The 19,377-nt window shown below is 38.0% G+C and overlaps 1 protein-coding gene across 5 annotated transcripts in view; it reads right to left on the bottom strand.

Moving 5' to 3' along the window:
* Cntnap5a (contactin associated protein-like 5A) overlaps positions 1 to 19,377 on the bottom strand; it is a 1,008,100-nt gene that overhangs the window by 7,014 nt on the left and 981,709 nt on the right. For 2 of the 5 annotated variants that reach the window (XM_039090650.2, NM_001047865.2), the window contains exons 22-23: positions 12,781 to 12,999; positions 6,435 to 6,506 (exon numbers count right to left, since the gene is read on the bottom strand). In XM_039090650.2, coding sequence (XP_038946578.1) covers positions 6,435 to 6,506; positions 12,781 to 12,999 — 291 coding nt within the window. Of the gene's footprint in view, positions 1 to 6,434; positions 6,507 to 12,780; positions 13,000 to 19,377 lie in introns of those variants that run through there. The other 3 variants (XM_039090651.2, XR_005492234.2, XR_005492233.2) reach the window with 3 other exon arrangements.

The raw sequence follows: 19,377 nt of genomic DNA, 5'->3' as shown, positions 1-19,377 counted from the left end.
AAAATCAGTATAAAGAAGGACAAACATTGTTGAAAACAAAACAAGGCACACAAAGCAAATCTTCTCTGTACCAAACTAAAGACTTGCTCAGAAGCACTTGACCTTCAGTTTCTGTTTAAATTTCCTGGAAGGACAGTACTGAGGGTGAAAGGCTATTTCTTTTAGAAGGTTATGTTGATAAGCAAAAAATGAATGTGGAGTTGAAACAATAATTGATCTGTGTAGTTTCTGAGTAATTTGTAGATGCTGTTGCTGTTAGGGATCAATCCCAGTCTCCACATACTTTAAATACATTAAGCCTTGCCAAGAATCCCATGATCATGCCAGTCTCTCTCTCTCTCTCTCTCTCTCTCTCTCTCTCTCTCTCTCTCTCTCTCTCTCTCTCTCTCCCTCTCCCTCTCCCTCTCCCTCTCCCTCTCCCTCTCTTTCTCTGTATGTATATGAGTGTGTATATGTGCATGGATGCCTTAGTACTTATGTTAATGACAAAAACGACTTTCAGGACTCTAATCTTGCCTTCCAATTTGTTTGGAGGCAAAGTCTAAAAAATGTCTTGCAATCTTTGTCATTTCATCATTCTCAGCTACCTAGAGAGACATTATTTAAAAATGAATGAACCAAAAATCAACACAGTCAGCAAGACAAAGCATGTGCACAAAAAAGATAGTTAATAGTGACAGAAAATTGAAGTTGTTTTCTCCATCTTTATTACAATGGGTATTTCTTATTTACATTTCAAATGTTATTCCATTTCCTGTGTCCAGGAAAACATCCACCTAACCCCTCCCCCTCCGCTTTTATTCCTCTTCCTATCCCCCACCATTACCACATTCCCCCAACAATCACATACACTTGGGTTCAGTCTTGGCAGGACCAAGGGCTTCCCCTTTCACTAGTGCTCTTACTAGGCTATTCATTGCTACCTTTGCAGTTGGAGCCCAGGGTAAGTCCATGTATAGTCTTTGGGTAGTGGCATGGTCCCTGGAAGCTCTGGTTGGTTGGCATTGTTGTTAATATGGGGTCTCAAGCTCCTTCAAGCTCTTCCAGTCCTTTCTCTGATTCCTTCTTCGGGGGTCCTGTTCTCAGTTCAGTGGTTTAATGATGGCACTTGCCTATGTATTTCTTGTTTTCTGGCTGTATTACTTGGGAGAGATCTACATCCAGTTCCTGTCGGCCTGCACTTCTCTGCTTCATCCATCTTATCTAATTGGGTGGCTGTATATGTATGGGCCACATGTGGGGCAGGCTCTGAATGGGTGTTCCTTCTGCATCTGTTCTAAACTTTGCCTCCCTATTCCTGTCCAAGGGTATTCTTGTTCCCCTTTTAAAGAAGGAGTGAAACATTCACATTTTGATCATCCTTCCTGAGTTTCATGTGTTCTGTGCATCTAGGGTAATTCAAGCATTTGGGCTAATATCGACTTGTTAATGAGTGCATACCATGTGTGTTTTTCTGTGATTGGGTTAGCTCACTCAGGATGATATTTTCCAGTTCCACCCATTTGGCTATGAATTTCATAAAGTCATTATTTTTGATAGCTGAGTAATATTCCATTGTGTGGATGTACCACATTTTCTGTATCCATTCCTCTGTTGAAGGGCATCTGGGTTCTTTCCAGCTTCTGGCTATTATAAATAAGGTTGCTATGAACAGAGTGGAGCATGTGTCTTTGTAATATATTGGGGCATCTTTTGGGTATATGTCCAAGAGAGGAATACCTGGGTCCTCGGGTAGTTCAATGTCCAATTTTCTGAGGCACCTCCACACTGATTTCCAGACTGGTTCTACCAGTTTCCAATCCAATGGAGGTGTGTTCCTCTTTGTCCACATCCTCGCCAGCATTTGATTTCACTTGAGTTTTTGATCTTAGCCATTCTTACTGGTGTGAGGTGAAATCTCAGGGTTGTTGTGATTTGCATTTCCCTTATGACTAAAGATGTTGAACATTTGTTTAGGTGCTTCTCAGCCATTCGGCATTCCTCAGCTGTGCATTCTTTTTTTTTTTTTTTTTTTTTTTTTGGTTCTTTTTTTCGGAGCTGGGGACTGAACCCAGGGCCTTGCGCTTCCTAGGCAAGCGCTCTACCACTGAACTAAATCCCCAACCCCTCAGCTGTGCATTCTTTGCGTAGCTCTGAACCCCATTATTTGATAGGGTTTTTGTCTCTCAGCAGTCTAAATTCATGAGTTCTTTATATATTTTGGATATAAGCCCTCTATCAGTTGTAGGATTGGTGAAGATCATTTTCTAATCTGTTGTTTGCCATTTTGTCCTGACAGCAGCATCCTTTGACTTACAGAAGCTTTGTAGATTTATGAGATCCCATTTTTCGATTATTGATATTAGAGCATAAGCCACTGGTGTTTTGTTTGAGATTGTTCCACATTTTTCTTCTCTTAGTTTGAGTTTACCTGGTTTGATGTGGAGGTCCTTGATCCACTTGGACTTAAGCATTTTACAGGGTAATAAGAATGGATCGATCTGCATTCTTCTACATGCTGACCTCCAGTTGAATGAGCACCATTTGCTGAAAATGCTATCCTTCTTCCATTGGATGATTTTGGCTCCTTTGTCAAAAATCAAGTGACCATATGTGTGTGGGTCCATTTCTGTGTCTTCAATTCTATTCCACTAGTCAATCTGCCTGTCTCTGTGCCAATACCATACAGTTTTTATCACTATTGCTCTGTAATACTGCTTGAGTTCAGGGATAGTGATTCCCCAGGTACTGCTTTTATTATAGAGGTTAGTTTAGCTATCCTGGGTTTTTTTTATTCCAGATGAATTTGCAAATTGTTCTGTCTAACTCTTTGAAGAATTGGATTGAAATTTTGATGGGGATTGCATTGAATCTGTAGATCGCTTTTGGTAAAATGGCCATTTTTACTATATTAATCCTGCCAATCCATGAGCATGGGAGATCTTTCCATCTTCTGAGATCTTCAATTTCTTTCTTCAGAGGTTTAAGTTCTTATCAAACAGATCTTTCATTTGCTTGGTTAAAGTCACACCAAGGTATTTTTTATTATTTGGGACTATTATAAAGGGTGTCATTTCTCTAATTTCTTTCTCGGCTTGTTTCTCTTTTGTGTAGAGGAAGGCTACTGATTTATTTGAGTTAATTTTATACCCATCCACTTTGCTGAAGGTGTTTATCAGGTATAGTAGTTCTCTGGTCGAACTTTTGTGATCACTTAAATATACTATCATATCATCTGCAAATAGTGATATTTTGACTTCTTCCTTTCTAGTCTGTATCCCTTTGATCTCCTTTTCCTGTCTGTGCTGGCTAGGACTTCGAGAACTATATTGCATAAGTAGGATGAGAACGGGCAGCCTTGTGTAGTCCCTGATTTTAGTGGGATTGCTTCAAGTTTCTCTCAATTTAGTTTAACATTAGTTACTGATTTGCTGTATATGGCTTTTACTAAGTTTGGTTATGGGACTTGAATTCCTGTTCTTTCCAGGACTTTTATCATGAAGGGGTGTTGAATTTTGTCAAATGCTTTCTCAGCATCTAATGAAATGATCATGTGGTTTTTATCTTTCAGTTTGTTTATATAGAGGATTAAGTTGATGGTTTTCTGTTTATTGAACTATCCCTGCATACCTGGATGAAGCCAACTTGATCATGATGGATGATGGGTTTGATGTGTTCTTGCATTCGATTTGCAAGAATTTTATTGAATACTTTTGTGTTGATATTCATAAGAGAATTTGTCTGAAGTTCTCTTTCTTTGTTGAGTCTTTATGTGGTTTATGTATAACCACACAATTGTGTGGTTCATAGAAGGATGAATGCTCCATCTGTTTCAATTTTGTAGAATAGTTTGGATAGAATTGGTATTGGGTCTTCTATGAAGGTCTGATAGAATTCTGCGCTGAACCCATCTGGATCTGGGTTCATATTGGTTGGGAAAAGTTAAATGACTGTTTCTATATCTTTAGCAGTTATAGGGTTGTTTAAATGGTTTATCTGTTCCTGATGTATCTTTGGTAGCTGGTATCTGTCTAGGAAATTTTCCATTTCCTCCAGATTTACAAGTTTTGTTGAATATAGACTTTTGTAGTAAGACCTGATGATTTTTGGAATTTCCTCTGATTCTGTTCTTATGTCTCCCTTTTCATTTCTGATTTTGTTAATTTGGACACACTCTCTGTGTCCTCTGGTTAGTCTGTCTAAGGGTTTATCTATCTTGTTGATTTTCTCAAAGAACCAGCTTTTCATTCTCTTGATTCTTTGTATAGTCCTTTTTCTTTCTACTTGGTTGATTTCAGCTCTGAGTTTGATTATTTCCTGCCTTCTAGTTCTCCTGGGTGTATTTGCTTCTTTTTCTTCTAGAGCTTTTAGGTGTTCTGTCAAGCTGCTGATATATGCTCTCTCCTGTTTCTTTCTGCAAGCCCTCAGAGCTATGAGTTTTCCTCTTAGCACAGCTTTCATTGTGTTCCATAAGTTTGGGTATGTTGTATCATCATTTTCATTAAATTCTAAGAAGTGTTTAGTTTCTTTCTTTATTTCTTCCTTGACCATGTTATCATTGAGCATTATTCAACTTCCATGTATATGTGGGCATTCTTTCCTTATTTTTATTGAAGACCAGCTTTAGCCTGTGGTCTGATAGGACGCATGGGATTATTTCTATCTTTCTGTATCTGTTGAGGCCTGTTTTATGACTCATTATATAATCAATTTTGGAGAAATAACTATGAGGTGGTGAGAAGAAGACATATCCTTTTGTTTTAGGATAGAATGCAGAACATTGAAGCTTTATTTGTCAAAAATAAATGTATTCTTTTAAAGAATACATAGTTTCATAGTTCATATTTTCTCAGTTGTCTAACTAGGGAGAAAAGTATATATTTTAGACACATATTTTTGGCCATTGTTCAACCTTGATAAAAATTTGTTTGCCTAAATGCCACTGTTTATATGAATAGATACTAGAAAATTGAAAATATAGACTTGTATTCCCCCAATTTCAACATATATGAGAATAACTAAGACTATTTACTTTTATCATATATTTTAAACTCATTTTGTACCATATTTCCTAGATATTTTAAAACAAGACAAAATGCAGTATCAAAGATGATAGTCTAAACTGGGTGGCAAGAAATGACTTTGAAGCATGAAATGTTAATTTAAAATGTAATTTTGTGCTGCTAGTTTGAAGGTCTTACTGCTGTCTGGCACCTGGGCAAGCTTCATAGGAAATCCTGCAGGGCTTTGATAGTCTTACAACTCTCAGAGAGACTCTATGTTACTTTAGAATTAGTGCAGGAGGGAAAACACCCAGTCTTTCCTTATCAAATGAAGAGTTAAAAACAGAAAAAGAACTATAAAATTCTCCATGACATTTATTGATTTCAAATAAATATCAAGTCCAATCCTCATACCTGGATAGGCATTCAGCTCACATGGATTTCTGAAGGACTTCCCAAAGGAATGGTTGTGCTTCTACTGTTCTGGTATACTACTCTAATGAACTCCTTCCATTCCCATTCTTTTTGGAATGTCTTCCTTTGCTGCTAACTCTGTACAGGTTTCTCTGTCCTTCCTAATATTCTCATTCTATGAAGGCTGTAACACTATCTCTCACCCTGTACCTATATATTTAGTACAGGTCTGATCTGGGAATAATGAAATGAGAGTGAAATGAAAGACTTCTACTGATTTTAATAAACTCCATCTGGTGTAAATTCATTCATCCCAGTTGCCAGGATCCAGAGTTGAAATATGCTAGGGTAATGAATCATCAATGAATTTTCATATCCCAGGCACCTTACATTAAACTAAACTTAGGAGACAGTTCATGTTACAAGATGCAGATGGAGACATCAAATTATGGCAGGCATTAGATAAGGTGAGACAGAATGAAGAGTGGTGTAAGGTGAGGCCAACAGGCTGTTCCAAAAACGAAAAGAAGGGGGAGGTGATAGGGGATTGAGCTATAAACAGAGCAGGCAAGCTCTAAATCCACAAACAGTAGTACTGCTAGATATAGAACTTCAGTCATGTAGGCTACACCTTGCTCCATAGATCTACCACAAATAACTGAGTGAAGGAAAACTGAAAATACTGCAGCTCTGTCCATTTGTCTGACCCAATGTGACTTCTTTCAGCACATAATTTTACTTGACTGTTTTGGTTGTGTTTTAGAAGTGACAACTGGATGTCTATCAGTGTATGTTCCAGCTGTTGGCTCAGAACTCAGCTGTCTATTAAATTTGAGATAGAATGAAGCCAGGGAGCTGCTGTAACTAGAGGAGGGTATGTGGTTAATCTTGTACCATGCCTAAAGAGGCAAAGTGTTGAACAGAGAGTGCCTGATTCTGAAAACTGTGTAATCATGGGTAAGGAAGGCTTCAGGCAACTTTCTTCAGAGAACAGGATCATAGATATCTTTCCTGCTTTCAATAATGAAGACAGATTACCTCCAATGACTGCTGAGTCACTTTGGACTGTGTTTGTGAGTGGTTCTTGCTCGTCTCTCTTTCCAATGGGTTCTAAAAAAGCAATAGACACAGAAGGTAAACTTGACCCTTCAGTCAACCAGATGGAGAGAATATACAATGCACATCTATGACTTGTAACAAGATTTCTGCAATGTGGAAAGAAGAAGCCTTTGAAAGAAACTGAAGTAAATGGCATTAAAAATGATGATCTGAGTTAAATCTCAGATACTGCATAAAAAGGTAAATTCTACATCTCTGGATTGTAAGCCTTGGGAAGGAATAGCTGGTCACATATTTATATCATGTATAGAACAAGTTAGGCTATGCCTCTGAAACAAATGAAGGAGCAACATGATTCCCAAATCCTTGTCTTTTCACTTCTACATGTTTCATGACATGTATATACATTCATCTTATAAATATTTAAAGATGAATAAAATGCACTGTTTAAACACATAATGCACGACCACATCAGTATATAAATAAGTTGTGACATAGCCTGGTACTAGGTGAGTGTGCTTTCTGGCCCATGCACCTTCAGTCATTCACTTAATATTCAGTTTTGCTAAAAAAATTCCTAAGACTGAACACTGCCAAATCCTTCAAACACACATTCCTTTTTGCCTCAGTGCATTCTTTCTCTTTACAATTACCAGTGTGTAGAGTTGTTAAGTGTCCTGTGGCTCTTTGTATTTTAATGCTAATTCTAATTCTGCTTCCTTAAGAGGGGCAGCTCTGATGAAGTGTGGATCACATACTCAGATGACTTCATGTGAATCTTTTCCCCATTTTAACTGGTCAAATAAAGGCTACAGACTGTCATTGAGCAGTGAAAAGGAAAAATGGGCCTGGAAGTTTTAGAAAGCAGGGAAGAGATGTAGGAGGAAAGAGAGATTAGAAGATGAAGTAGAGAGAGGAAGACAGAGGACAAGGAGGTTGAAGATGGAACAGATAGGAATTCGAGTCCCATACCTAAACATAGTAAAAGCCATATACAGCAAAACAGTTGTTAACATTAAACTAACTGGAGAGAAACTTGAAGCAATCCCACTAAAATCAGGGACTAGACAAGGCTGCCCACTCTCTCGCTACTTATTCAATATAGTTCTTGAATTTCTAGGCAGAGCAATCAGAGAACAAAAGGAAATCAAGGGGATACAGATTGGAAAAGAAGAAGTAAAATATCACTATTTCCAGATGATATGATAGTATATTTAAGTGATCCCAAAAGTTCCACCAGAGAACTCCTAAAGCTGATAAACAACTTCTGCAAATGGTGCTGGTTCAACTGGAGGTCAACATGTAGAAGAATCCAGATCGATCCATGCTTATCACCCTGTACAAAGCTTAAGTCCAAGCGGATCAAGGACCTCCACATCAAACCAGATACACTCAAACTAATAGAAGAAAAACTGGGGAAGCATCTCGAACACATGGGCACTGGAAAAATTTCTTGAAACACCAATGGCTTATGCTCTAAGGTCAAGAATCGACAAATGGGATCTTATAAAACTTCAAAGCTTCTGTAAGGCAAAGGACACTGTGGTTAGGACAAAACAGCAACCAACAGATTGGGAAAAGATCTTTACTAATCCTACAACATATAGAGGGCTTATATCCAAAATATACAAAGAACTCAAGGAGTTAGACCGCAGGGAGACAAATAACCCTATTAAAAATGGGGTTCAGAGCTAAACAAAGAATTCACAGCTGAGGAATGGCAAATGGCTGAGAAACGCCTAAAGAAATGTTCAACATCTTTAGTCATAAGGGAAATGCAAATCACAACAACCCTGAGATTTCACCTCACACCAGTGAGAATGGCTAAGATCAAAAACTCAGGTGAAAGCAAATAATGGCGAGGATGAGGATAAAGAAGAACATTCCTCCATTGGATTGGAAACTGGTAAAACCACTCTGGAAGTCAGTCTGGAGGTTCCTCAGAAAATTGGACATTGAACTTCCTGAGGACCCAGCTATACCTCTCTTGAGCATAAACCCAAAAGATGCCCCAACATATAACAAAGACACGTGCTCCACTATGTTCATAGCAGCCTTATTTATAATACCCAGAAGCTGGAAAGAACCCAGATGCCCTTCAACAGAGGAATGGATACAGAAATGTGGTACATCCACACAATGGAATATTACTCAGCTATCGAAAACAATGACTTTATGAAAGTCATAGCCAAATGGATGGAACTGGAAAATATCATCCTGAGTGAGCTAACCCAATCACAGAAAAACACACATGGTATGCACTCATTGATAAGTGGCTATTAGCCCAAATGCTTGAATGCACAGAACACATGAAACTCAAGAAGGATGATCAAAATGTGAATGTTTCACTCCTTCTTTAAAAGGGGAACAAGAATACCCTTGGCAGGGAATAGAGAGGCAAAGATTAGAACAGAGACAGAACGAACACCCATTCAGAGCCTGCCCCACATGTGGCCCATACATATACAGCCACCCAAGTAGACAAGATGCATGAAGCAAAGAAGTGCAGGCTGACAGGAGCTGGATGTAGATCTCTCATGAGAGACACAGCCAGAATACAGCAAATACAGAGGCGAATGCCAGCAGCAAACCACTGAACTGAGAACAAGACCCCCGTTGAAGGAATCAGAGAAAGGACTGGAAGAGTTTGAAGGGGCTTGAGACCCCATAGGAACAGCAATACCAAGCAACCTGGGCTTCCAGGGACTAAGCCACTACCCAAAGACTATACATGGACTGACCCTGGACTCTGACCTCATAGGTAGCAATGAATAGCCTAGTAAGATCATCAGTGGAAGGGGAAGCCCTTGGTCCTGCCAAGACTGAACCCTAGTGAATGTGATTGTTGGGGTAGGGTGGTAATGCGGGGAGGATGGGGAGGGGAACACTCATTAAGAAGGGGAGGGGGAGTGGTTTGGGGGATGTTGGCCTGGAAACCGGGAAAGGGAATAACATTCAAAATGTATATAAGAAATACTCAAGTTAATTAAAAAAAAAAATAAGAACAACATGGCTTGAAAAGCTCCTAGGATCAAGGGATCTCATAGCTGGGGAAGAGAGTGGTGTAGTGGTATATCTGCACAATCTAGGCATGCAGCTTATAAATATTATAACTGATTGTTTGTTCTTTGCATTTGCATATTGGGGTTGGAGATTTAGTGCAACAGTCTACTAACAAGAACAACTGAAGGCTGTGGAAAAATTATCATTTCAAAGTAGCTCTTACTAAGAGAGCTGCTGTTTAGTGGGTGCTCTTTACCTCTGAGCCATTGCTCCAGTGAATTTATTTTCCTTTCAAAATGGAATCTCATCTATCCAAGGCTAGGAATTAACTTACTCTGTAGGAGAGTGTGTCCCTGATCTTACACTGTAGTGAAAGATGAGAGAAAGAAGGAAGGAGAAATCAAGATGGACCGAGAGATGGCAAGAAACAAAGTTAGATAGACAGGAAGTGGATAATGGATGAATGAAAGGAGAAAAGGGACAGGGAAGGAGATAGGGAAAGAAGAGAATAATGTGGAAGGAGATAAGAAAGAAGATAGAAAAGAGTAATGGAACAAGATAGAATCACATAGAAAGGAAGAAGACAGTCTTATGGAGGTAGAATGAGACAGAGGGGAAAATGAGAGAATAACTAGGAGAGATGAGAAATGGAGCAAGAGGATCTCAGGGCATTAAGGTAGGAAGGGAGGCAGTGAGGCAGAGGGAGAGAGAAAGATGGAAGCTAAGATGGGTCAGGAAGGGAGGAAGAGACACCAGGAGAAAAAGCCAGTTATTTAGCTCTTCCACCTCCTATGTCCTTTAAACTTACTTACTCTGACATATTCTATATCAAGCCTATTTCCTCTTATTCCTTCTGCTTCTTAATGAATATTCAAATCTTAACTGTCCTCAGTTCATATGATCCCATTGTCTTATTTCAGTTATTATTGCTTCCAACTTTATTTAGCACATCTATTTCTTTTGACATTATAGTTCTGAAGTTAACCCAGATTCATCAATTTCTAACATGTTTCGATGTTGATAGATTCACACATATATAATTAATTTATTAATTCTAATTCTCCAGTGTTCACTGATATGATAGAAAAATAATTTAGATCTGAGAAAGTAACAGATTTAAGAGCATGTTTGATGATCATATTCTGCACAGTAGACTTTATCACAGTGATGATATATTTTAAGAGCATTTCCTCTTCACTTCTAATCTCCATTTAATATTAAATTTCAAAATTAGATATTATTTTTAACTTTGCCTCCCACAAAATAAATACATAAACATATCTGGCTATGACTTTTCAGTCATCTGTTAATTACCATTTATCTACCTACCATCTGTCCAATCATCTAGTCATCTTGTTAAAATGTCTTTGTAAAATAAATGAAGTAATACTATAGATCTATATATAAATTTGCATATTTACATTGTGTAAGGACTCCCATTTTTAAGAGTGATATCACGCAATGCTTATTAACTAATCCAGGGTGAGTTTTCACCAAGTAGAAAGTATGCTAAATCTCACCAGAAATATATAACAATGCTTATACATTTGCATTAAGAATGATCATCTGCCACCTGACATTTTCCTTGCTTTCTCTCTCTTTCTCTCTCTCTCTCTCTCTCTCTCTCTCTCTCTCTCTCTCTCTCTCTCTCTCTTCCTCTCTCTATCATCTATCTGTCTGTAGCTGAAGACTGATGCATTAAAGTTAATGCAGTAAAATAATAATTTATCTTTTTTTTAAGTTTCTGACTAATCTGTAACCTTTCTAGCAGGAAATGAATATCTTTCCCATGTATGAAACAATGTTTATGAAGTTGACACAATCCATCTTCAGGGAAGCTTTTTAAGACTCAGAATGTTCTAAAGGGAAATTTCTAAAGATTTCGGCAGTAAACAACACAGCACCTCCAGGAAGTACCTGAAACTGACAAGATGCAGTAGGTCCCTTCTTCCCTAAGCTTACGTAAGCAGTAAGGACTGATTAGTGATACTATTAAGTCTTTCAAGCTTCCTAGAAGGTTCTCAGACTCTCACAGCTGCATGAAACAGACAGAGACTAGCAAGACTGCCTGGAAGAGAGGCTCTGTCTGACTTGCTGAGCTCCCACATGGTTTTCAGTATGCTCCAGTGTTTCAGTCAATATCCATGCTAATGTCAGCTTTGAAGAAGATCTGTCTTTGAGTCATTCATGTTCACATGAGTAAACTCTCACTCATAGTCCTGTACATAGCCCCAATTAAACTCAATGGTTCATCAACTGGAATTTGGTACTATGCTAGCTTTAGACTGTCAGTTCTTGATCTGAGTTGAGTAGATATTTATTCAGATTTTCTCTGGAATAGTGTCACACAATGCTTTCCTAATTACTGCAGTCAGTAAATGGCACATATACAGTCATGCCTTTTACACACAGGAAGCACAAGCTCATAGCCTTTATCCATAATCACCCTGCTATTTAACTCATACTTCCCACGAAAATGTGTGCTTACTCCTGCATATCTAGTTATTTAAATCCTCTTATCAGTTTCCACCTAAACAATAGTGATATAGAAATGCATACACACACACACACACACACACACACATATATATATATATTATGCATTCATGCTTGATACTTGATATATACTACCTGAAGGTACACAATAATTATAAATGCTCATCACCTGAGAGTGAAATTATATTAAACATATGTATAGTTTATTTCATTGTTAATGTGTTAATTATTTATTTTTAATCAAATAAATCCACATTATTTAAATATTGTTAAATTTTATGTTTAAAATTTATTTAATTAATTGTTATTCAAGTACTCATACCCTTCTATTGTCCCTATGACCATTGTTTGTGTGAAGGTTAGTGTTAGTTGTCAACTTACAGAGTCTAGAACTACCTAGGAAACAGGCCTATGGGAATTCTTATAGATTTTCTTGATTTCTTAACTAAGGTAAGAAGAGCTGCCACTTTGGTTGGCAACACTCTGTGGATGGGATCTCGGAATGTATAAGTAGAGGATGACCTGATCTTGGCATGTATACATTATTCTTGTCTTCCATATTATGCATGTGATGTGATCTGCTACTTCAAACCTCGATGATGGTTCAGGCACTTGAACTGTGAGGCAGAATCATCAATTTATTAATTTTTCTGCCAAAGTGTTTTTGTTAAGATAGATATAACAAATAAGAATCCATTTACAATCATAAACAACTATGATTATACAAGACCCAATGCTGAGTGCTGTTGGAAAACCCTTTAGCTCTATAAGACAACAGAAGTTGTGTTTGTGATGGAAACTCAAGAGAGTACCCTCTAGGAAGTACCTAATGAAGAATGCACAGTGGTCACTGCATTCACATCAGAGTCTAGAGTGGAGTCACATCCGGATTCAGTCAAGGTCCCATGAACAGTCACAGGTGCAACGCCAGCATGGCGGAGGGCTGCTTTCAATGGTGCTATGTGATTGTACTGGACTGAAGAAAGGCATCCAAGAAAACCCAAGATGTTTACTTTAGCAACTTCTGGGTCCAAACCAAGAGTCTCTGCAATGAAAAGAAAGAAGCACAGGTCTAGTTTTTGAAACTATGTGTTTTCCTTGACTCTTAACTAAAATGTCTGAAACTCCTTTGTTATTCTTTGAATACTGAGACTTCTTACATATCTCTCTCTTCTTGTCAACTATGCCTTTCCTTCAGGTACATGTACATCTTTCAACTATATCTCATAGAAAATGACTAGGACTAGCTCTGCTTAGAAACAAAATTGTTTCTAGCTTCAAATATTTAATTCATCTATTTTATGAACTTTAGAAAGAATAATGTAGCTCTATGATAGTACATTCAAACTATACATATTTGAAAGAATATGTACCTTTCTTCCCATCAGGATGTAGCTATGAATGAAGGTGATTAACATAGACAAATCATTATATTTATTACAATATATAATACATAGTACTTGGAGGCTGAGGGACTGCAGCCTTGGATGTGGGAGGGCAAAGCTGTCTGTTTTTGTCTGTTCCTGACTCCTTCATAGTCCCAGTCACCTCAAGTAACAGCACAGAGGAGTCAGGAACAGACAATCTGTGGTCCACATGCCCGCAATGAGAAGCCTAAGGCCAAGGGCTCCCAAACTTCCAGACATCCAGACACCTCTTTGTTGTGATGAGTTGGGAATGGAGTTGGGCCTATATGACTGTGAGAAGGCCAGGGCCAGGGACTCTCAGATTAGGAGGGAAGAAAGGAGGTGGATCAGAGGCTCAGGAGGAGCCCAGGTCAAGGGAAATAGGGAACTCTGGCCTAGTTCAGCAGTGGTGAGTCAGAGAATGTGGAGGAACATTCTGTAGGATTCTGAGGGGGTGCAACTCTGTAGACAAAGGCTTTCTCAAAGCTCCCTATGGTGGATATTGATGAGAGAGATAGTCCTTGGTTCCAAACTGTTTATTGATTGTTCCTTGGTAAATTTTTGCCTACAACCTCCTCAGGATGGACCAGTGATTAAATAATATCTATTGCTGGAAGAGATATTCAGGAAGACAAGCTTATTATATAAACCATCAGTGCCTCTAGATACTCCATAGCACAGAGAACTATTTTCTGATCTATGTGACCATAGGTCACATCATTATTTAGTGAGTGTGTTCATGTGACAGGTGCCTGGTCTGAAGCAGGTGAAGCAGGAGAAGCTCTGTCCTCTCAGAGATTCTGGGGCTTCCAACCTGTGAAACATTACCAAGTTGCCTGACACTGTCCACTGCCCCACAGTAAACTTACTAAAAAATTTCTAGGTATAATTATGTACCATTGAATAAATATTACACAAATGTTGAATAATTCAATTGATAACCTACTAAGAACTAGCTCCTGTTATTTTATTTCGGTTCAGTGTATATGTTTGTGTGTGTGTGTGTGTGTGTGTGTGTGTGTGTGTGTATCTATGTGTGCTCTGGAGGAATACCACCATGTTTATGATTGTGTTCCCAGAGACCAGAAGAGGGATTCAGGTCCCTTATATTGGTTGTAATTCAACAAGCATGGATGTTGGAAACTGAACGGGAATTCCTCTGGAAGAGCAACAACGTCTAAGCACTGAACCATCTCTCCAAGTCATTCTTCAGTCATTTTCAAACCTGATATTATAGATTATTTTGCTAAGATTCCATAAGTTTTGTCAAGCCAAAGAAAGAAGTCTAAACACAATCTTAGCCTGAATGCACAATGGCCAGCATAGGTCCAAGTTTTCTCATGTAGGAGAGAACATCGCTTATCCAGGAAAATTATTGCAGCAGGTTTACTGGAGTTTATTACTATTACTATTACTATTACTATTACTATTACTATTACTATTATTATTATTCAAAACAAAGTACAAGAAGAGCTGCAAAACATGCTCAAAACAGACTCAGTTCTAAAATGTAGTATGACATTAACTATATGTAAAAAGTCACTTATGATAGATAAATGCCTTGAGTGTCATAAAATAAGCCAGGCAGGGCCACCTGACCTTGGCTTGTAAAAGTAAAGTGTTACATAAGAATAAGATATAAATATGGGGAACTGTTTTAAATGAAGATATGGGCAGAGAATACAAAGTGGTTTTATCTCTCAAGAGCTCATTAGAGCTGAAACAAACTGAAATGATAACTAGGAGAAATGTTCAGTATTATAGCTATCTGAATTAAATTCCCAGAAACCATGTAAAAGCTACACAAGGACATGAACACTTATAACTCCATGTCTGGGATGGTACATGGTTTGCAGATGGAGACAGCAGAATCCTGGGACATACTTGCTGACAGCTTGCTCAAGGTTCTTTGGAAGTCCCTGTCTCATGGAAATAAGTTGTAGAAGACTAGGCTTGGACAAATGAGAGTCTCTGCATGTGTTCCCTATCCCACTAACAAGTAATGGTTTCAGATCATACATATTACAGGAGAGAGGGAGACACACACACACACACACACACACACACACACACACGCAAAGGGAGAGAGAGAGAGAGAGAGAGAGAGAGAGAGAGAGAGAGAGAGAGAGAGAGACAGAGAGAGAGAGAGAGAGGACTGAGTGTGGAAGAACGAAATGAATGTTGGCATACCTAGGGCATACAATACATAAGCTCCTCTATAAAAATGAGTAAACTCTATTTCAGAAACTTTGTGCAAGCAGTGAGTGGACTGATGTGACAAGTGTTGGATGCTTAGGCCATCTACTGAAATAAAGAAGCCTCCCAGTGAACATCCTCAAGAAAGGATGCTTCTCTTCTTTCTCTCTTTCTCACAAAGAGAGGAAATGTGTTGTGGGGAGTATGAAGTGAATTAAAGAATGTAAGTGTGTATATATGATCACATTTCATTACATACAAATATGAAATTATCTAGGATAGAAAAAGGATGCAATAATACAAAACTCACATTTTCCCCTGATTACAATATAAGGCCTGAATAGTAGAGATTGTGCTGTATAAAACTGAAGCATTCATGAAAACAAAAATAAAAAAAATTAGATTTGAAAATATATGATTGGGCAATTACAGTATAAATGGCCCGTGGGTCCCCCCATGTGTTCTCATTGGTTGGTGGTTTGGTCCCAGGGAACTTGATGGGGTATGATTATTTGATATTGTAATTCTTCCTATAAGCTTTCAAACCCCTTTAGGTCCTTCAGTACTTTCTCTAACTCTTCCCTTGGGGTCCCCAAGCCCGGTCCAATGGTTAGCTGCAACCATCCTCATCTGCATCAGTAGAACTCAGGCAGGGTCACTCAGGAGACATTCATATCTGGCTCCTGTCACCAAGTACTTCTGGACATCAAAAATAGTGACTGCGTTTGGTGGCTGCACATGGGATGGATCCCTAGGTGGGGCAATCCATTGGATGACCTTTTCTTCAGTCCCTGCTCCACTCTTTGTCCCTGTATTTCTTCCCATGAGAATATTGTTCTTCCTTCTAAGAAAGATGGTAGTATCGACATTTTGGTGTTTCTTCTTCTTTAGCTTCATATGATCTGTGATTTTTTTCCTAGGTATTCCAAGCTTTTAGGCTAATATCCAATAAAGGTTCATACCATGTATATTCTTTGGGACTGGGGTACCACACTCAGGATGATATTTTTTAGTTCCATCAATTTACCTAAGAATTTCATTTAGTCATTATTTGTAATGGCAGAGTAGTCACCATTGTGAAAATTAGAAACAGGCTGAAAAAGAAATTAAGGAACAAAATACCCTTCACAATAGCCACACATATTATAAACCTTGATGTTACTGTAATCGAGCAAGAGAATTAACTGTATGACAAGAACTTCAAGGCTTTGAAGAAAGAAATTGAAGAAAATCTCAGAAGATGAAAAAAGCTCCCATGCTCATGGATTGGCAGGATTAATATAGTAAAAGTGTCCATTTTTCCTAAAGAAATCTACAGATTCAATGCAATCCCTATCAAAATTGCAGCTCATTTCTTCATAAAGTTTGAAAGATCAATTGGAAATTCATTTGCAATAACATAAAACCCAGAATAACACAATCTATTCTCAACAATAAAAGAGCTTCTGGAAGAATCACCATCTCTGACCTGAACCAGTATTACAGAGCAATAGTGATAAAAACGACATGGTATTGATAGACAGAAAAGTAGGTAGATCAATGTAAATAGAATTGAAGTCCCAGAAATGAACCCATACATGTATGTTCACTTGAACTTTGACAAAGGAGCTAAAACTATCCAATGGACAAAAGATAACGTTTTCAAGAAATAGTGCCGGTTCAACTGGAGGTCAGCATGTAGAAGAATGAAAATTGACCCATTCTTATCTCCTTGTACAAAGTTCAAGTCCAGTGGATCAAAGACATCCACATAAAACCAGATGCACTCCAACTAATAAAAGAGAATGTGGGGAAGGACCTTGAACTCATGGGCATAGGGGAAATTTTCTTGAACAGTATGCTCAAATATCAAATATTGACAAATTGGACTTCACAACATTACAAACCTCCTGTAAGACAAATGACACTGTCATTAGGACAACATGGTAACTAACAGATTAGGAAGAGATCCTACATCCAATAGAGAGCTAATATCCTATACATACAAAAGCTCAAGAAGTTAGACTCCAGAGAATCATATAACCCTATTAAAAATGGAGTATAGAGCTAAGTAATGCATTCTCAACTGAGGAATTCAAAATGGTTCAGAAGCACCTATTGAAATGATCTATGACCTTAGTGATAAGGGAAATGCCTAACAAAACAAACCTGAGATTGTACCTCACACCAGTCAGAAAGGCTAAGATAAAAAGTTCAGGTGAGAGTAGATGCTGGTGAGGATGTAGAGAAAGAGAAACACTCCCCTGGTATCAGTTAGATTTCAAGCTGGTACAATCATTTTGGAAATCAGTCTGGAGATTCTTCAGAAAACTAGACATAGTACTACCTGAGGACCTAGCTATATCTGGTCATATACCTGAAAGATGCTCCAACATATAACAAGGACACATGCTCTATTATGTTCATAGCAGATTTCGTTATAATAGACAGAAGCTGTAAATAACTCAGATGTCCTTCAACTGAGTAATGGATACAGAAAATGTGGTACACTCACCTAACTTTCTTATATAGCTCAGACTTACCTTTCTAGAGACAGTGTCACCCAAAGTGAGCTGAATTCTCCTATATCAATTACCAGCCAAGAAAATGTCTTATAATTATGGACATAGGGCAACCTGATCATTGTAGACTTCAAATTGAGACTTTCACACATGGCTCTGCTCTGTCTATGTGACTTCTTCTGAACCGAACTAGGGCAGAGTTCATAATATGGAATAAATGGTAAGAATGTTTAAGGAATTAAACAAAGCAGGAACAGAAATAAAGACCATACAAGGGAGACTGTGAAGGGCAAAGATACTTTTGGAGAAATAGTCAGGAGCCATATGAAAATAAGATTCTCCATCTTCCAAGCCACTTTTCTTATACTTATTCGTTGTACTGATTTTACTTGACCAAACTGACCATTTTGTAGGAAGTTTGTCTTTATCAGTTCTCTACCTCTGTCAACTACTGCCCAATGCTCCAACAATCTGGCCACTTAAGAACATGAATTTCTGCTTTCATAATAATGCTTTGTCACATTGAACTTTTCTTCATGAGTTCATTTGTGTTTTTAATATGATTATGTTGCTTTCCTTAGAGCTCTGCTAAGACTGCATATAGAATGTTTCTCTATAGTAGCCATATCTTTTGGTCACCTAAAGCTAAATGAACACTATATTTGAAATTTTGGTGGTTATGTAATATGGATTACACATGCCACTATCTGCTATTAGTATAGTGATTCAAAAATACTTTACACGTGTGTACAGATGCATTTAGTCTTTAAATTCTTTCCAGAAGGGCTGTTCCACAGTTGACATGACAAATGCCTTTTCCCATGTGGCAGGACGAATGTCTTTTCTTCCAGAATCCGTAGCCTCCTTGCTTATGTGTGAACTCTTGATTCTCTACAGTCAACTTGTGATTTTTTATTACTCTAACCTCCCTTTCTTTCCCTCAATACACACACACACACACACACACACACACACACACGTATTATGCATATTAGTTCCTTTTTCATATTGATAATTTCATAGAAATGGCATATTTGCATAAAAGTAATGAGTTTATGTTTTTAAAATGCAAACTTTTCATAATAGAAATTGCTAAGTAAATATTTCAGGATGTTCAAATGTGTCAATATGTCACAGGACATAGAACGTAATAGGTGTCTTAGTTAGGGTTTTATTGTTGTGAAAAGACACCATGACCAATGTAAGTTTTATAAAAAACAACATTTAATTGGGGCTGGCTTCAGTTTCAGAGGTTCATTCCATTATCAGCAATGCAGAAGCACGGAAGCATCCAAGCAGGCATGGTGCAGGAAGAACTGA

Source organism: Rattus norvegicus, chromosome 13 (assembly GCF_036323735.1).
Source record: "Rattus norvegicus strain BN/NHsdMcwi chromosome 13, GRCr8, whole genome shotgun sequence".
NCBI classification, from domain to species: domain Eukaryota; kingdom Metazoa; phylum Chordata; class Mammalia; order Rodentia; family Muridae; genus Rattus; species Rattus norvegicus.
This window is presented reverse-complemented; position numbering and strand designations above follow the sequence as displayed.